The 19,778-nt window shown below is 36.4% G+C and overlaps 1 protein-coding gene across 1 annotated transcript in view; it reads left to right on the forward strand.

Moving 5' to 3' along the window:
- Positions 1 to 17,791, forward strand: part of LOC144976934 (neural-cadherin-like) — a 65,652-nt gene extending 47,861 nt beyond the window's left edge. The window contains exons 37-46 of the mRNA XM_078921552.1: positions 672 to 848; positions 1,806 to 2,042; positions 4,100 to 4,295; positions 5,083 to 5,273; positions 10,941 to 11,211; positions 11,575 to 11,773; positions 12,350 to 12,573; positions 13,946 to 14,080; positions 16,515 to 16,622; positions 16,943 to 17,791. Of these exons, the coding sequence (XP_078777678.1) occupies positions 672 to 848; positions 1,806 to 2,042; positions 4,100 to 4,295; positions 5,083 to 5,273; positions 10,941 to 11,211; positions 11,575 to 11,773; positions 12,350 to 12,573; positions 13,946 to 14,080; positions 16,515 to 16,622; positions 16,943 to 17,205 (2,001 nt within the window). The 3' untranslated portion in view covers positions 17,206 to 17,791. The remainder of the gene's footprint in view (positions 1 to 671; positions 849 to 1,805; positions 2,043 to 4,099; positions 4,296 to 5,082; positions 5,274 to 10,940; positions 11,212 to 11,574; positions 11,774 to 12,349; positions 12,574 to 13,945; positions 14,081 to 16,514; positions 16,623 to 16,942) is intronic.
- Positions 17,792 to 19,778: the final 1,987 nt, after the last annotated feature.

Consider the following 19,778-nt stretch of genomic DNA (forward strand, 5'->3'; position numbering starts at 1 on the left):
AATAGTCTTTAAATGCTGTTAATGGTATATTTCTATAGGACTTCAGTTCAAAGACTTGCAGTTCTTAATGCTTTATTTATTGTTTTAATGAACTAGATTAAATTAATATGGGATTTGTCCTTTTGGCTTGGGTGAAAAATCTTTATTTTTTCATTCAAAATATATAAATACTTTAATAAATTATAAAGCTCTTGTTTCAATTTTTAAAATACTTTTTATTAGATTTGACCAATCCATAACCCATGATAATCCGAGAAATCATCCTTTAGATCCATTTTAAAATAAATCAATCAGTTTTAGTTACAAGACAATATATAATTTCTTTTATTGTCTAGTCTAGGAGCTCTAGCTTATTGTCACAATCACATACATGTATAACCTGATTCTAGACAAAATTAAATGGGATAGATGAAAAATAAATTTTACAAAAGGAAGATGATAGTTTGAAAGCGTTTGAGGCTTTCAATGATATGGCCTCCTTTGGGAAGATGAAGCTGTAAACTGAATATTGAGAGGCAGGGGTTAATTGGATGACATGTGATCAAGCAAGAACCACAGCTGTTATCAGGGCGTAATGGAAACTGCAAATAGAGGCCTTATGTGCTTACTGGGCAGCTAATGTATAACCGATAAAACATTAAATATTTTGTTCCTATTCTTTCCTTTTTTAGACTCCAGCTGATTTCATCATCCTGATGTTGAAGGGAGGCTACCCAGTCCTTCGCATTGACCATGGTACTGGAGTGGGTGAACTCACCTTGGACGGGAAGGACAAGAATGGGAAGCAACTCTTACAGAAACTCAATGATGGAAAATGGCATCATATTGATATCAACAGGAGAGGAAAGGTATGTATGTGTATGGAGATGTGTTGTTTTATGTTGTTCTGTGACTCAGCTGTCTTGTCTTGTGGTATGACGTGATGTTGAGCTTGGCCACTGATTGGATGGGTGATAACAAAAAACGACATCGACAACAAAAGCAACAACAACAACAATGAATTTGTTTTTCATACCTGCCTACTTTTACGGATCGTCCGTAATTGTTACGGAAATTAGGTAACAATTTCGGACATACGGAAATGAAAGAAATATTACGGATTTTGATTTCACAGCAATTTGGTCGTAGTATTAGAGAGAAAAAAAAAACATTTTTTTTTTCTTTTAAGTTCCCGCAGTCACCAAAGAAAGAAAAAAAATGTTCCCTTAAAGTTATAAAGGCTACTGCTCAGTTCATGCCCATGACAGCTTTATCGATTGCCAGCTCGTAATGGAGGAGGTCAACAACATTTATTTTACGTATAGAAGGTTGTAGATACGCGGTATTTTTTTTCTTTTTGTTGTTGTTGTTGTTGTTGTTGTTGTTGTTGTTGTTGGTGGAGTATAACTAAAATTGTACCATTTATTACTGATGAATTTTGTGTTGGCTACTGATTTTGAAATGCTCAAGTAGGCAGGTATGGTTTTTTGCACACAAATCGACTCAAGTGCTCTTTGGTGCTTTGAATATTAGATGTGAACCTATCTAAAAGAGAAGTAATGGAATAGAAGAGCATACATCATATCGACTGTACTTGGCTAAATAATATATGTTAATCTCTGTAGTTCCATTTTCATCAAACGCTAAAAACTAGCAAAATGATGAGTTTTGGTGACATTGATTATAAAACTCTAGCCCAGCATTGTTCTTGAGCAAGAAAAACAAACAATCACTTCAATAGTCTCATTGCTCTGGTGGTCATTTTTAGCCCCTCCTCTTATCCACTTCTCATAGCTCTCTCTTACACTTTTTTTTTTTCCCCACAGGAAGTGGAGCTGGTTGTGGACCGTTGTGCTGTGGCAGAAACTGCTCTCCAAGTCGTAGATGATGACAGGGCATGTAGAGTGAAGAAAGAAACCCCTGGCGTGAACATGTACCTCAACGTGAACACTCTGCTGCAACTGGGAGGTGTGAAGCTCCTTGAAAGAAATGTGAAGCATTTGGCTGGGCTCTCTTTGAAGGGATTCGATGGTTGTCTCAGGAACTTTGTGCATAACAAAAGGGTGAGTGAAAAGGCCGGTGTTTTTTTCAGTATTTTTGTTTCAATGGAGTAATATTTCTTTTATATAGACCTGTAAATTCTCAGTCAATTAACTGGAATCAGTCAATTTGTCAAATTCAAATATATTAGAAAAGGAAAGAAAGAAAGAAAGAAATGAAGAAAGAAAGAATTCACAAATCGTAGTCGAATGATCGTAAAGTAATTAAGAGTGTTCCACAGCGCTATGCATAGCTCATGGGGACCATTTATATTAATGATGGATATATTGCCAAGGCTAAGCGACGCCGTTTGGAATTGGCGTGTCTGAACACATTCCAGTGTATTTTCACACAGCCTTCGTTAAATTATTTTTTCACTTTCCAAACCTGTCGTGATCCAACGGTAGCTAATTTTAACTGAGCCGCCAAACGATAAATTTCACTGTTTCATCTAAGCCAAAATTGACCCATTTACAAGGTGGGTCGTAAAAGTATGAAAGAGTAAAACGCAATCGCCGGAAGTGCGTTATGTAGCCACTTTCAAATTGAAAGTTAGGATAGATTGCTACAAGCACATTTCGATTGCCTCACGTTGTAAACAAACTGGTTGACCGTTTCACTGATTTGGTACCTAATTAAAAGGAACAATGGTAAGTAGCCTAATTAATTCCCGCGCAAATTAGGACGTTTTCTTCCATTGTTTTGCTCAAACGAGCTTGCTGTTTGCTGTGGCGATTTACCATTCATTTCGATTCTTTGGATTTTTCCGCTACACCCGCTGAAGTTTCTTCATTATGATGATAATTCACTTCTCCTACTTAATAATTCAATGTATTGGCCAGAGTCATATTTGTTTTAGTTTTTATTTCTGTCATTAACTGATTGAAAATCAAGTTTGCTCATTGCTACATTATTTTAATGTTCTCACAATGCCTGAGCTGTTCGTGGATCGCAATTCAGACTTGTCGAGCATCGATAAAGATGTGAAGAATAAATTCAATTGGTCATGGCTAGAAGTTAAAGATGATAAATGGTGATCATTTTTCTGACTATGTCAGAAAAATTCCAGAGGCAGGAATATGACTTTGAAGAAGTCATCTTTACTTATATGAATGACATGCTTATTTAGCATTCCTTCTACATCAAATCAATGGCAGTCATACTTCCAGTAAGTAATAACACTCACTATTTTAATATATTGTTTTATCACTGTCCTCTCCAATGATGCTCTTATTGATTTAAAGAAACCCAAAAAACTTTAATCTTCAGTTTGTCGAAGAGTTTCAGTCAATTTTTATACAGCTCATTTACAGGTCTATTTATATTAATTTACTTTGTTTTATCTTTTGCTTTATGGCTTCACTGGATTATACAATTATTGAAGACAAAAAAAAGTTCTCTTCTTTGAGGTTCTTTTTTTACTTTTAAACCCCCAGAAAAAGGAAATTTTCCAATTTTTTTAAGGGGTGGTGAAAATTTATGGGAAAAAATGCTGTTGTTGAATGGGAAATTTGATAAGATAAAATGTTACGTGATAATTATTAAAGGGCTAGTATGGTAATGATAAGTCCTTAAGAGCCATAATGATAATGACCATTGAACAGGTTTATACCTATTGCTGTTGCACTGAATGGACAGGAAAAGTCACCTGCACCCTTTTTATAGTACTTTCCAAGAAATGTAGCAGACCCAGACACCCACCCATTACTGGGTGGATAGAACTTTCAACCTGAGATTGAAATAGGTCCCTTTGCATGTGATGGGAATGCTCTGCTCACATGTTAGTCTCACATGTTAATTGTAATATTGCCTAACAGGCATCATGTCTCGTCTACATGTTACGTGTTGCTGTTGGTCAGGGACCCTTTGTAAAGCACTTTGAGCACATTTAATGGATATTGCGCTATATAGATGCTTTAGTTTTTTACATAGGGACCTAGATTGGCTGTTATTACCAGAAGAAAATTTTCTTCATCACAATGAAATCAAGTTCAAATGAAATCAAACAAAAAGAAACAGTTGTTTTATTACTTTTTCTTATAACAACTCTTTCCATCTCAATTTTCTCTCACACACACAGCTGTATGACCTCCATTTCAAAGAGATTACTGGCTTCAACTCTGGCACGAATGGTTGTCCTAGGGAAGACCTATTCTGTAATCCTCCACCCAGCAACCAGCCCGTCTGTGGGCCAAATGGCCAATGTGAAGCTACACTGAGTGGGGCCGTCACCTGTACATGCAATGACAAATACTGGGGCAGAGTCTGTGATAAAAGTACGTTTCTATGATTTTATTAGTGGCTCTCTCTCTCTCTCTCTCTCAATGGGATAAATAAAGGCAATTTTACTTTTTACTTTACTCTCTCTCTCTCTCTCTCTCTCTCTCTCTCTCTCTCTCTCTCTCTCTCTCTCTCTCTCTCTCTCTCTCTCTCTCTCTCTCTTTTTTCTTTCTTTTTTTTTTTTTTCAAAAAAAATTTAAAAGAGAAGAAAATCTTAGTTTTTCTGAAATGATATAAAATATCTTTTTGTCATATTTATTTAATGTGAGAAGTGTCTGACTGCTGTCACTTCTTCTAACTTTATAAAAATGGAATTCAACTGTCACGGAGATGCCTTATCTACGTGCTGTAATTGGTTTTGTATTATTAAAATCAATTTCTAAAACTCACATACAAGATGGTATGGTGATTTTTGTCTCAAGGGACTGACTTAAAATTCTTCTATTATCCACCTGTGTTATTCTTTTTATCCAAGTCTACCTTCATACTTTTTCCTGGTTCTTGACTGACCAGGGAGTGTTGTAAACTATGTGTATAAACTTTCCCAATACATTTTTTAAAGCAATATCATTTTTAAAATTCTACTTTGGAATTGTAGAATCTTAGTCTTATTTCATACATTTTGATTGACTAATGTTTTGTATATGTTAGATATGTTAAAACGTTTTGAGCTTTTTAAAATATGGGGGAAAGCACTACAGATAAATTCATGATACTGCTTGGTTTTATCTTTTTCCTTGTTGTTGTTGTTATTAATGCTATAATTATTATTCTTTACGACAGAGGCATCTGTACGCGACTACATGAAGGGAGGTTACTACCTCTGGGAAATGAAAGAGGCATTTTTCAACAAGTTGACACGCAACAGAGACATCAAGTTACACATTATGTTCCGAACACGCCAGAGGGATGGAGCCCTCGTCGTCTTAGAGGACACATCATCGTCCAGTAACACACAACACATTCGACTGATGGTAATTGGGTTTTCTTCGGTTATCTTTTTAATTTATTGATACAATGTTTTTAAAAATTTTGATCGGTTGGGACTTATTATTGTCTTTTTCATCTGCTCTTCCTGCATTTGGGGGTCCTGATAGCTCAGTTGTTAGAGCACCCGCTTCTCACTCAAAGGGACTGAGGTCAATCCTGAATGAAGTCAAAAATATTTTTTGACCTCTCTGTCCATCCACAGTGATTGGGTAGCTGGGTTGGTGGAAAGTACTTTGTGATAGACTAGCATCCTGTCCAAAGAGTAGCAAGCAATTGCTATTGTCCATTTCATGCTATAGAAACCAGTATAAACTCCGGCTCCATGGGCCTTATGATTTTGAAGGACTACTTGCTGCAGTCAGTTTGCAAAATACTTTCTGCCAGATTTAATGAGACCTCCAACTTCCTATCACAGTATTTGTGACAATCTAACATAGTAGATTTGTGTAAGGTGTTGATAAATAAAATAGTGTGTTGTCAGTTGCTGAACAGCAACAAATTATGTGACCTAAATCCCAGTATTCTTCCCTTGAATTTTCTTACATTCCTTAAAATTGTATAAACGCGATATTGTTATTGGTTTCGTTGGCACTGCTGTTTATTTCTTCATAAAATCGGGTCACTTAGTTATACTGCTGGAACCCAGCAAGTGACTGATAACAGCAGCTGCATGCTGTAAAAGTGGCTTCCTGGACGGGGATTCCCCTTTTTGAGGGTTGAGACACAAAGTATTGTATTTTCGTGATGTAATATAACCAAACTCATTGGGAAACAATAGATATTTTGTAACATTCATTGATGACTGCACAAGACATTGCTGGGTTTATGCTATACAAACTAAAGACCAAGTCTTGAGTGTGTTCAAAGAGTTCAAAACCATGGTTGAAAAAGTTACTGGGAAATCAATCAAAATCTTGCGGTCAGATAATGGCGGGGAATATAAGTCTAATGAATTTAAAGCGTTCTTGTTAGAATGTGGAATTAGACATGAGTACACCGTTCCTAAAACTCCTGAACAGAACGGAGTTGCTGAAAGATTAAACAGAGTTTTGATTGAGAAGGTCCGAACCATGTTGGTTCAATCCAGGTTACCCCAAAGGTTCTGGGCTGAGGCGTTAAATACAGCTGTGCATGTTCACAACTTGAGTCCTTCAAGAGTGTTAGGTGATAAGACTCCCAGGGAGCTTTTTACAGGCAAAAAGCCAAATGTTTCATATCTGAAAAGTTTTGGGTGCACTGCCTACATGCATATCCCAAAGGATGAAAGAAAGAAGTTAGATCCAAAATCTAGAAAGTGCATTTTTATGGGGTACGGTCAAACATCAAAAGGCTATAGGCTTTATGATACTGAGAAGAGAATAATTATTCTAAGTAGAGATGTTATTTTCACAGAATGGAGATTTGAAGGTCTGCCAAGTAAGGGAGATGCAGCTCAGGAAAATGAATTTCAGTGTCCAATTCTTGATCTAAATTTAGAGTCTGAGACTGAAAATGATCATGAAACAAGAAACCTAGAGGGTAATGTTCATGAAACTGAAGCACAAATAAGAAGGAGTACAAGAGCTACAAAACCAGTTGAGAGATATGGAGAATGGATGTACACTAATAATAGTAGCAGCAGCAGCTATGATGCTGAGCCTACAACTCTATCTGAAGCACTGCAAAGGCATGATGGTAAGCTTTGGAAAGAGGCAGCTGATAATGAGTACAATTCCCTTCTTAAAAACGGTGTATGGAAACTTGCTAAGCTTCCAGAGGGAAGAAAGGTCATAGGTTGTAGATGGGTTTTTAAAAGGAAACTGAACCCTGATGGCACTGTTCAAAGATATAAGGCTAGACTTGTGGCACAAGGTTATAGTCAAGTGTATGGAGAAGATTATGATGACGTTTATGCTCCAGTTGCAAGGTTTGAGTCAGTCAGGGCAGTCATATCTCAAGCTGTCAAGGAGAAAATGAATATTCATCAAATGGATGTTACTGCAGCATTCTTAAATGGTGAACTTGAAGAAGATATATATATGAAACAACCTGAGGGTTATACTGAACTTGGAAAGGGAGAGGATCTTGTTTGTTGTTTAAAGAAAAGTCTTTATGGACTCAAACAATCTCCAAAGTGCTGGAATGAAAAACTAGACACATGTTTAAAGAAAATGGGATTTCAGAAAACTGTGGATCCATGTGTCTATGTACGAGAGAAAACAAAGGGTGATAAATTCGTTATTTGCCTTTACGTTGATGATCTGATCCTTATAACCAAAGATGCTGAAGAACTTGTTCAAGTCAAAAGTGACCTTTCCAACAAGTTTGAAATGAAAGATCTTGGTGAACTGGATTACTTTCTTGGTGTTGAATTTAAAAGACAAGAGAATGGGAGCATTTGGATGGGACAAGAATCCTACACCAAACAAATACTTACCCAATTTGGCATGGAAAATTGCTCACCGACTGATACACCGGTTTGCAACAGCCAAAAGCTTACTCCTGGAAATGAAAACAGTGAAAGAGTTGATCCTCGACATTACAAGTCTGCAGTGGGTAGTCTCTTACACTTAAGCAATAGAACAAGGCCAGACATAGCATATGCTGTAGGGTTGGTTGCTAGGTTCTCCTCAGACCCATGTAAGGAACACTGGGTGGCAGTAAAAGAATCTTTAGATATCTAAGGGGCACAACACATTTTGGCCTAGTGTATACTGCGAATAATGTTAACTCAGATGATGTTGTTGCTTGTGTTGGTTACTCTGATGCTGACTGGGCAGGTGATACTTCTGATAGAAAATCTACTTCTGGGTTCATTTTTCTTTATTCAGAAGGGGCTATTCAATGGGGGAGTAGGAAACAAAATTGTGTTGCACTCTCAACTGCTGAAGCTGAGTACATTGCTTTGGCATCAGCGACTCAGGAAGCAACATGTTTGAACTCTTTGATGACTCAGATCAGTACTGTTACTGTTAATGAACCAACAATGGTTATTTATGAGGACAATCAAAGTACAATTTGTATTGCTAATGGTAAAGGGTCAAAGAGATCCAAACACATTGATATTAAGTATCATTATGTTCAGGATAAGATTGCCCAGGGTGATATTGTGTTACAATATTGTAAAACACAGGAAATGTTAGCAGACATTCTCACAAAAGCTTTACCAAAAGACCAGTTTGTGAAACTAAGATCATTGATGGGGATAAGAAAACCTATTTGAACTAAATTTGACAAGTTGAAGTTTAGGAGCTTCTACTTTACTGTATAGCTTGTTTATTAGTTACGTACTTTAAAAAAAAAATGTAAAATTGATAACTCTACTGGGTGTAGATTGTTGATTTTGTTACATTTTTATATAGCAAATTGATATTTGCTGTTTTTTAAATTTAACTCTGTGGGAGGAAATCTATTATAAAGTTTGAGTGTTCATTATACTAATGCAAATGATCATGGGCATTGTTATTGTGAATTTGATACAAGTTGATCATGAATTGAAATTCATGATGGGATGCTTTAGTTTAAAAAGTATAGTTGTTTTTAGTTGTACAAATTCAGGGGGAGTGTTGAAATATCAATGAACAATGACGTCATTAGTTTTTGTACTGCAATTAGTTACTATCTTTTATCATAGAGTTAAGTCCGTTGGTTGTTGACATTGTCTCTCTTCTGATTAAAACGTTATGGACTTGCAAGATGTCCTTTGCCATTATTTCTTATTAAATTCTACAATATCTAGATGACCACATACATTACAAAAATATTAACTAATGGAACAGATAGTATACTTTCACTTGTTATGTTGGTTCTTTTTCGTTTTATTGTGATTATTCTGATAGGTTTTATAAGCAATTTAAAATCCCTACTATTTTAAAATATTTTTGTTGTTTTGCGGACAATAAAAAATTCAAATCTTTAAAATCAGACGTTGGATCCCGAAACTAATTAATGCTTTGTCCAGTCTTAATATTATTACACAAAGTAAAACATTCATTTTCTGATTCAACACATTTCAACTACGTTTTTAATGGTCATAAATGTAATGGGCTGGACATCAGATATGTTCTCTTATGTGTATTTTGTAATGTATTTAAAAGATATGGAGATAAGTGGATTAAACAATTTAACACACTCCTAAAGAACTTATAAAGCAATATATTGTGTGTGTAGGTTTTACTTTACTATTACAAATAGAAACAAAACCATCATCATTACACCAGACAACACCATCACAGTGGCGTAGTAGATAATACAAGCAATGAATATGGTAGAAAAAGGCATCCTCTCTCTCTCTCTCTCTCTCTCTCTCTCTCTCTCTCTCTCTCTCTCTCTCTCTCTCCTCTTTCTCTCTCTCTCTCTCTCTTTCTTTCTCTCTCTCTCTCTCTCTCTCTCTCTCTCTCTCTCTCTCTCTCTCTCTCTCTCTCTCACACACACACACACACAAACATGCATACATACACACAGCCATCCTGCATATATACACACATACAAACGTAAAAGACAGGCTAAGAGAAATGCATCACAGTCACACTTCACCTAATTCATATCACTGACAACAACGATATAACATCAACAGTTAGTACAGATAGTGTTCCACAAAGGCAATTTGACTGGGGAAAATAAGAAGGGGGGGGGGGGGATTTACTCAAACATACCCAAGATAAAGAAAATAATAGTGGCACCTCCTAGGAATTAAGAGATATTCCAGACAATATTCACATTGTACAAGTAGTGCAGCTGGTGAATAAAACCTTCCCACACCAATCAACAGAGACATGAATGAAACAAACCCATTCATTTCATATTTCTTAAATCAGTAACTGCTGTGTATTTAAGAACTATTATTGTAGGGCTACTTTCAGAGTGTATATATATAATATATATATATATATATATATATATATATATATATATATATATATATATATATTCCTGTACTACAATAAGTATGACTTCTTCACTCCTTTACCATATTCGTGGGAACTTTTAATGATATAACTGTAGAATCAGTGTAGTAAAGTGTTCCATGGTCAGTGGGAGTCCAGGAAATGATTACGACATTGTTTACATTGTGTAACTGGTCCAAATTCATCACCCACGATAGCCTAGACATCTCCCAGACTGCTAGATATTCCCAGTGAAATTTGATACCCCACCCCTACACTTGTTACATATTTGTTGAACTGATTTAACATTAGTGCAACAGAAAGTAGATGGTTTGTACTATGTACTAGTGTGAATAATAATAAACTGTAACGTCTGATTGTTGTTGTAGAGATTCCAGAAACATTTGATTTAAATGATAAATGTAGTGAAAATGTGAGTCTACTTTGCTATGTTCCTGAGAAAGAAATATACTGATGATATCTATGATATTTAGTCCACTGTGTGAGGAGGATTTCAATCTATAACATGAGTGGTACAGGTTTACATTTAAGATAGTTGTCACTTGGCTATGCCATTATTTATCAGACCAATTAGACTACACGCTTCACTGACTGCAGGCACGTGCCATACCAGAGCGCAGGTAAAGAGAAGGAGAGTAGTGACCTCTTGACCTAGCATCTCAACTAAGTGATCCGCTGGTAAACCACTGTGTTGGAAATGTTGGTTGATCTGTTTTAATTTGCTGTTCATTCCTTTTTCTTATATATATTCTTTTTAATCTGCAGCTGTCTGAAGGCAAGGTCAAACTGACATACAACCTTGGTGAAAAGGACAAGGAGCTAGTGCTGACCAATACCACGGCAGATGACGGACAGTGGCACACGCTGAACATGGAACGTTACGGCACAGAATTCCACTTGAAGATGGACAACGGGGAGGGACGTAACTATGCATACACCCTTGGCTCAAGTAACGGGAAAGAGAGAGCTGTGTTCAAGGTCAACCGTCGTGTCTATTCCAGCGGTTACAAACAGAGCAAGGAGGAGTTAGAATCAAGTGAGTTTGTCATAAGGAACAACTGCTTTTTTTTGTGTGTGTGTGTGTGTGTTTGTGCGCATGAATTCATGGTGCCATTTAAATGGATAAAGGATCTCAAAAGCATTCACCTCAATATGCCTGATGATGATGATGATCATGATCATGATGATGATTAATGTCATTTTTATTTTTCCATTGAACCTCATTTACATGTACAGTAATGCATCATTCTTATCAGAGCACATTTGTTGTATTGATGGCAACTGGTGTTCTTGTGATTTTCTCAGTAAGCATTATTAGAGGATACAAGAAAGTCATGGAAATTCGATACCTTTTTAATCTCTCTTTCTCTCCTTCTCATCTCTCCCACTCAACTTCCAGCTTGTGTTCAAGATGTGCGAGTCAACAACGGCTACTTTGCCATGACAGTGGATGAAGGAAATGACGTAGATGCCCAAGCCATTGTGGATGAGAACCCTAACACAAAGGAAGGTTGTAGTCGGGATGACTGTGATGACACCAAATGTGCCAGCAAGCCCAACACATTCTGCCAGCCTTTGTGGGAAGACTTTGAATGTCGGTAAGTATCTATTGCACTTTCTTAATTACACTTACACAGGGCAGATTTGTGGCCCAGTGGTATGGCCTGTAGGCCCCTGGTTTGAATCCTGCTCTGAGTGGTACAGAGTGTGAGCCCATGGAAAAAGCTCTTTACTCACATTCTCTCACTGCAATCAGGTACCTGGCTGGTAACAATGTCGTCTCTATTAAAGGCATGTTGTCTCATTCTACTTGTTAAGTGTTGCTGTTGGCTTGGAACCCCCTGCAAAAAGCTGTTAGCACATTTAGTGGGTATTGCTCTTCATGAAAGCTAAGGGTTTTTTTTTTTTTATAGCTCAAATATAAAGAAAGAGTATCCTTCCCGAGCTGTAAGGTCCATGGAACTTGAGTATTAATGATAATTTATCATCTTCATTGCTCTTAAAGTGTGGGTTAAAGCATTGTAAATGGGGCTTAAAGGCAATCTTTCAAAATTTTCCTCCTTTTTCACTTTTTGTCACCACTAGGACTGTTTATTGTAATTCTTCACTCACCCCCCTCCCCCCCCCACACACACCAAAATCTGTTTAATCAATTATTGTATATAATCTTCCAGCTGCAAGAAGGGTTACCACGGTCCCCAGTGTGTGTCCATGTGCATCCCCAATCCATGCTTCAACAACGTGACGTGTGTCATGGAGGTGGACGACTTTGCTTGCAAGTGTCCTAAAGGTTGGCGGGGCAAGCTCTGCGGGGAGCTCGACCCTGAAGAAGTCAGCAGTGCTGGGGTGGATGATGCCGTTATCATTGCAATTATTGTCTCTATCATCATTGTCCTTTGTGAGTAGAAAATGGTCTTTGTTTTACATTGTATCAGGGATGCCACTTTAGCAGATATATTGTGGCTCTGTGGTAGTGGTATGACACTTGTTTTCGGATCGGAAGGTCCTGGGTTCGAGCCTTGCTCGGCGCATAATTGAGTCCTTGGAGAAGGCTCTTTACTCACATTCTCTCACCATACTCAGGTGTAAAATGGGTACCTGACAATTAACAGCATTGTCTCTGTCAGAAAAAATTGTAACATCGCCTAACAGGCGTCATGTGCTGTCCTAAATGTTAAATGTTGCTGTTGACCAGGGACCCCTTGTAAAACTCTTTGAGCACATTTAGTGGATTTTGCGCTATTTTAATGCTCAATTAATGGGTATATGAGGCTGAGCCAAAAGGTCGTTTTCATGACATTCCCCACTAAAATATTCCAGTTCTCAGTTATTTTTTATAACAATATAAAATGGAATGTCAGCTTCAATTTAATAATGAAAACAGATAATGTAGGCATTTTGGGCTTCCCCTTAATCAACAAAGGTGAAATCATTTCACCTTAACAACACCATTATTATCTCATTCGTCTGTAGTGTTTCATGCAACCTGTTTTGTTGATAAAAGGGAAACCCGACTCCACATTTACTGTTTTCGTTGATTGAATTGAAGCTTATATTCAATTTCTCATTTTTATTTATTTCTTCGAGCTTTGAGCAGCAACATTTACGTTACTCACATAAGTTATTAAAAAAGAACTAAGGAAAAAATTCATTTTTATCCGTTTTGCTGAGTTAAGTAATAAAAAATAAACAAATAATTGAAGATCAAATGTCAAAATTTGACCAGTTATCCCTTAAATTTAAGGGTAAAAAATTGTGGATAAAGTAGATAATCTGTCCACACTTTTTGAATCTTTGAGAAACTATTTCTTCTATTCTATTGGAGCGTTGCTGCTACTGCTACTACTACTACTACTACTACTACTACTACTACTACTACTACTACTACTACTACTACTACTACTACTACTACTACTACTACTACTACTACTACTACTACTACTGCTGCTGCTGCTGATGATGATGATGATGATGATGATGATGATAATAATGAGAATAATAATAGTAATTGTAATAATATTAACTGTCGTTGTTACTATTACTATTATTTACTGACATATCTACCGGACCTGTGGATGGTCACCTTTGACTCCCCTCTTGGTCCAATATTATTGATCAGTGACGTAAAATAGTAGTATGACCAGTTTCTCTTCATGTCTTTTCCATTTTTTGCAAGAAACTTCCATATTAAAAGAGAGTTAAACATTCAAGCAGTAATATAATGAAGTACATTTTTTATTCTTTTTTTTCTTTTCTTTGGACTTTTCCAGTGATTGCATTCTTGGTGTTCCTGATCTACTTCAAACTGTGCAGGAACGGCGATGAGGGCGAGAAGTACATTCTGGAAGTTGACCCAGAGGATGATATCCGGGAAAATGTCATGAATTACGATGAGGAGGGAGCAGGTTGGTTTAAAACTTTAAAAAAAAAAAAATTCTCTTTATTCATCCCCAAAGGTAAATTTGCCATCAGGGTCTATTCTAAAGGAAGACTGGAATAAGCTAGGCATTGCAGTGTAAAGGAAGCAAGGGCGAGGGCTTGCTCATAGCTACATAACAGGGCATTGAATACCTGTTGTGTACAAAGAAAAGATTATATCGATGTGCCACGTTGCCCCTTAAGGTAGTCTTTCAGAGCCATTAGTGGCCATGGATTGGAGTTTATCCCAGTTTCTATAGTGTGAAACAGACAATAGCAATTCTTTGCTACCTTTTGGATGAGATGGTAGTCTATCACAAAGCACTTTCTGCCAGATCTAACAGACCCAGCTACCCAATCATTGCTGGGTAGACAGAAAAAATTCGACCTCACCCGGAATCAAGCTCAGTCCTTTTGCATGTGAAACAAATGCTCTACCAACTGAGCTATCGCGACCCCCACATTGTCCCTTAGTTCACTCTTTTCCTCATTCCTTTCTAGGTTTTTAAAAATATAAAAATCTAATTCTCATAGGTGGGAATTTCCAGCAGTTTAAGTTATAGTGGGTACAGTCAATATATTTTTATGACCCCCATGTTGATAAGCCGGCCTTGATTTGGTGGACAGTACTTGGAAATAGACTTTAAAAAAACCCACTTGAGCTTTTATATAGTGCAATATCCACTAAACATGCTCAAAGTGCTTTACAAAGGGTCCCTGACCAACACCCACACGTAACATGTAGAACGAGACATGATGCATGTTAGGTGATATTACAATTTTTCCAACAGAGACAATGATGTTAACAGCCTGAATACGGTGGAAGAATGAGAGTAAAGAGCCGTTTTCCAAGGACTCAACTATGCACCGAGCAAGGCTCGAAACCAGGACCTTCCGATCTGAGAGAGAGTGTCATACCAGAAGACCATATAGTCATATGCCTATATTGATAGATCATGATGACCCCCTTCCCCCCCCCCCCCCCCCCAAACTGTTGTCAAAAAGTTGACCATAATTGACCGTAGCTTGGATAAGATGCTAGCATGTCACCTGCTGTAAATTATATATTGCCACCAAATAATAACTATTGACAAGAGAGAGAGAGAGAGAGTCAGAAAAATTCCAAATTCATGCCAACTCAAACTAGTTGTTGAGCTTTAAGGCTTCAGTGATGCCCAAGTGCTATCACCATTCCTTCTCTCATAAAAAGAAAACATAAAGAATTCAGAGCAATATTCACTAAATGTGCTCAGAGTGCTTTACAAAGGCTCCCAATTCAACAATAATAACTTGACATGTAGGATTGAGTCATAATATATGTAAAGAGCTATTAAAATTTCTTTAAAAATTTTTTTGTTCTGAATGAGGCAGCACTGCTACTGGCCAGGTTCTCATTTTGCACCTGAGTTTGGTGAGATAATGGTAAGAAAATATGAGTCAAAAGCCCTTTCCAAGGTCTCAATTCTGCACCACCCACGATGGGACTGAACTCCACAGTTAAAACCTTGTTTCATACCAGTAGACTTCAAAAGCTGCAATAACATAGGACGTCGTATAAGAGCAAAATCAAAGTCTGTCTGTAAAGGGGTTGAGAACAAGTGTTGTGTTGGTAGAGGTTTATGAAGAAAAGGACTCGCATTGATTTGTTCCCTGAAAAATAATCTTTCCTGTCATTATACATTATATATATATATGTGTGTGTGTGTCTGTATGTATGTGTGTTTGGGTGTGTGTGTGGATGTGTTTGTGCTGGGTGGGGTTCCCTACCTCCACAGTGGGCAGGGAGGTACTTACCGTGTCTTCTATCCCCTTATATCTGTTTTCCAACTTGCTTTCTGTTGTCTTGGTGTGATATTGCTCGGTTTTGTCCCGACCCTGGCCGGAGTCCTCGACTGGGAGGGAAACAGTCAAATGCATAGTTATTGTTTTGGGAGATGATATTTTTTTCCTTGTAAATCATCTCTCTGTTATGTGTTATTATATTTGTTATTTTTAATGTATAATGCAAGCATTTGAGTGTATTCCTCTTTGTTGGATTTTGTGCTTGTGTCTGGATGAGACTTATAGGTGACCTCAAACTAAGTGCATTGATGGTATGCTCTTGGAATTTACATCTGATCTCTATTTGTTCCCAGTTCCCCTATGTCTTACTTTTTCTTGGGTGCTTTAATTGTAATTCTAGAACTTTTTACTATCCCATTTTCTTCCTTTTTACTGGCGCTGATATGACAATGTGTTGCAAGCGCCGTAAAACCCTTAAAAACAAAAACAAAATGATGTGTTTGTGTGTGTGTGTACATTTATTAATTTGTTTACTTATTATTTGTTATTGCCATTGTGAAGCGCTATTGAGCATTGTAAATGGATAATGGCGTTATATAAATTTCCCATTACATAACATTACATTACATTATGCAACAGGTGAAAAGGACCAAGATGCTTACGACATTTCCAGACTTCAAGGTGCTGGAGAAACACTCAACCGTCCTTATGATCCTGATAGGCGGAAGGACATGCCTGCATTAAGGAGTGAGTTTATCACTGTTACTGTCTCGTGTTTATATTCATCCATAAATTAGTATCGTCATCTGTCCATCTTATTGGAGTATTTTTTATCTCTCATTATCTATTGCCATCTCGTGTGGTTCTTCCCCCCCCCCCCCCCCCCTTTAATCCCCTTTAATTTGAATGGATACTATGGAAGACGCCCAATGGAAGTGCCTGTAATAATATAATTGCCAATAAATTTTTATTGATCTTATTTATTTCAACAACAAAGCTGTAATATTTTGAGATGTCAATATATAAGTAAGTATATATTACTCTATTGTCTCCCTTTTTTGTTTCAGATGCTCCTGGTGACAAACCTGATGTTGGTAACTTCATCGACGACCGCATGCGCGATGCTGATCATGACGACAATGCACCTCCGCATGACAGTGTGCGCGAGTTCACCTTTGAAGGTGGTGATAGCGATGCAGGCTCTCTTAGCTCTCTCAACACAAGCAGCAGTGATCGTAGTCAAGATTACGATTATCTCAACGAGTGGGGACCCAAATTTTCCAAGTTGGCTGATATGTATGGAGCGGGACAAGATTTACCAAGCTCTTAACATTTCATACCGTTCATAACTAAAAAAAATTAGTAAAATGCAACAAAGCACAAAACATTGTTATTATCATAAGTATAAATATATATTAACCCTTTAAAGGTGAGGTTTTTGTGTAGCCTGACATGGTATCTTACCTTTTTTCACTAAGAGGACAGTGCAGTGATACTTCATAAAAACCTGCATTGCTCTCTTGGTGAAAACAATTAGATATGTAATTATAACACTAAAAATATTCAGTCTTACCAATTAAGGTTTAACATTATCCTGCCTTTAAAAAAAAAAAGATGGAATATTTAACTAACAAATGGTATACTGGTTCAAACCGAATTGAATGCTTGTTTCGACATAATAAAGATTTATGCATGTTTTATAGAGTACTTGCTAGGTTCTCAGCATGTGGTACGGCTTGTGTTCCACCCCACTTCTGATTCAGATTATCTTCACTGTGTTCTTTTGAAAGATAATGCTGTCATTCATAAACTAACACCCCTCCTATAGTGGAAGAAAATTTTTGTTATTAGTTCTTTAGAATTGTACAGATTTTTATCTCAGAGTTACTTGGTATATAATAAAATTTTAAAAATTATTTTCATATGATATTATATATTTATAGCAAAGTCACTGATAAGACTACGAATCTCAAGGATTTTTTTCATGAAATAGTCTTGGTCTGGTTACTTCACAAAAAATGTACAGATCTCTAATTTTCTGTCTGTGGCAAGTCTGAAGAATAGCTTGCTTTCAACAAGAAAATTTGAAGTTTAGAAAAAATCAAGTCATATTAAGTTGAATTAGAGTTTTTTTTTTTATTAGCAAATGCTGAATTTTTCAACAGAATTGGAGATTATTTTCGAAAAGAAAACAATTCATTATTATAGGAAATATGTGTATTGTTAGATAGTGTTACATTATGCACATTTCTTCCTTTAGAAAGATGTGTCCAAAATGCCACTTGTTTATTTGTTTTGCTTTTTCCCCATACCGTCTCTGGGAAAAGGTTTGGAGAGGAAGACTGTTTTTTTCTTCTCATAAAGTGAACCTCGTGACCTTTGTAAATATTAATCTGTTCACCCAACATACAGATCCACTTGAACTTTATATTTTTAACTTATGGTATTATTAGTATTATTATTATTATTATTATTATTATTATTATTATTATTATTATTATTATTATTATTATTATTATTATTATTATTATTATTATTATTATTATTATTATTATTATTATTATTATTGATGATTATCATGATCTTCACCAACCCTCCATTTTTAAAAGTGTAATATGATATTGTATAAATAATACATAGACAATAACTATGGCTGTGATGAAAGCATTGCCAAGACATTTACCATACTATTTCAGGGGACCAATAGTTCTCCATCCTGATTTGATAGAAATAAAGACAGAGGGGAGAATTACAGAGATGCCAATTACCATACAGATATGAAGGTTGTCCAGACCTGTTATAAATAGTTTATACTTTTACTAAAATATCACTGAATTCGCCTTAAAACTATGAGTTGCACTATTTCAATTCCTGTAAATCATTACAATTTGCTGAGTTAGAAACTGCATTGTAAATTATTAATTTTCTAACCAAAATACCCACAAAAAATAACGTCACATTTCATATCACTGCCAATTGTGATTTTAGAATTCTTAGCTTGGCAGCTCCACTTATCCTATCATGATCATCCAATTCATTCAGTCTCTTGATCACTCAGTCAGTCAATTGTCTCTATGTTGTCCAAAAATAAAAAAGGTCATACTTTTATTGAGATACATTTTAAAAAGTCAATGTATTTTCTGTCATTTTTGCCTTGAGTCAAAGCATTTTCGCGAAGGTGAATCCATCTAGGGCTGCCATTTCTACAATACCATTCCACTTGTAAACCGTCAGCCATTGCCTCTTCTTCTTCTTCTTCCATCACCAGTTGTGCTGTTCATATCATCATAAATGTCAATATTACGCGTGTGATCAGTTATATCATCAATGAGAGGCTTCCAGTGATATAAACATCAGTTCGACATGTGGTATTGTCTCGTGTGAAAAAAAGAAAATACCATTTGTATTGTGAATAATTATTATTTACACACCATTAGCAATTAGCACTTAGTTGTAATTTTTATCAGCGCATATCACACACCATTCTGCCATTAATCTTCAATGCAGCCAGTCTATCCTATCCCCACTTTACCTTATGATTATGAATTTGTAAATGTGTTCAAGGGCATTACACGCAGGCATAATGGTTTTTCCTTTACTGAAAACTCTGGCCTTAATTAAATGTGACTTACTGTCTCAATGTGGTATTGTGTTAGGGTAAACCTGACGTTAATTCAAAGTCTAATTTATGAAACTTTAGTTAAATCCGATGGAACGGACAGTTGTTTGTTTCTTGAATTGCAGGGTTTCCACTATGTCAATGGCAGAGCTTTTTTATCATCATCAACATCATCATCATCATCATCATCATCATCATTATTATTATCATCATCATCATCATCATCATCATCATCATCATCATCATCATCATCATCATCACCATCTTCTTCTTTTTCTTCTTCT

Source organism: Berghia stephanieae, chromosome 7, assembly GCF_034508935.2.
Source record: "Berghia stephanieae isolate SIO BIC M18660-M18661 chromosome 7, UCSD_Bste_1.3, whole genome shotgun sequence".
NCBI lineage: Eukaryota > Metazoa > Mollusca > Gastropoda > Nudibranchia > Aeolidiidae > Berghia > Berghia stephanieae.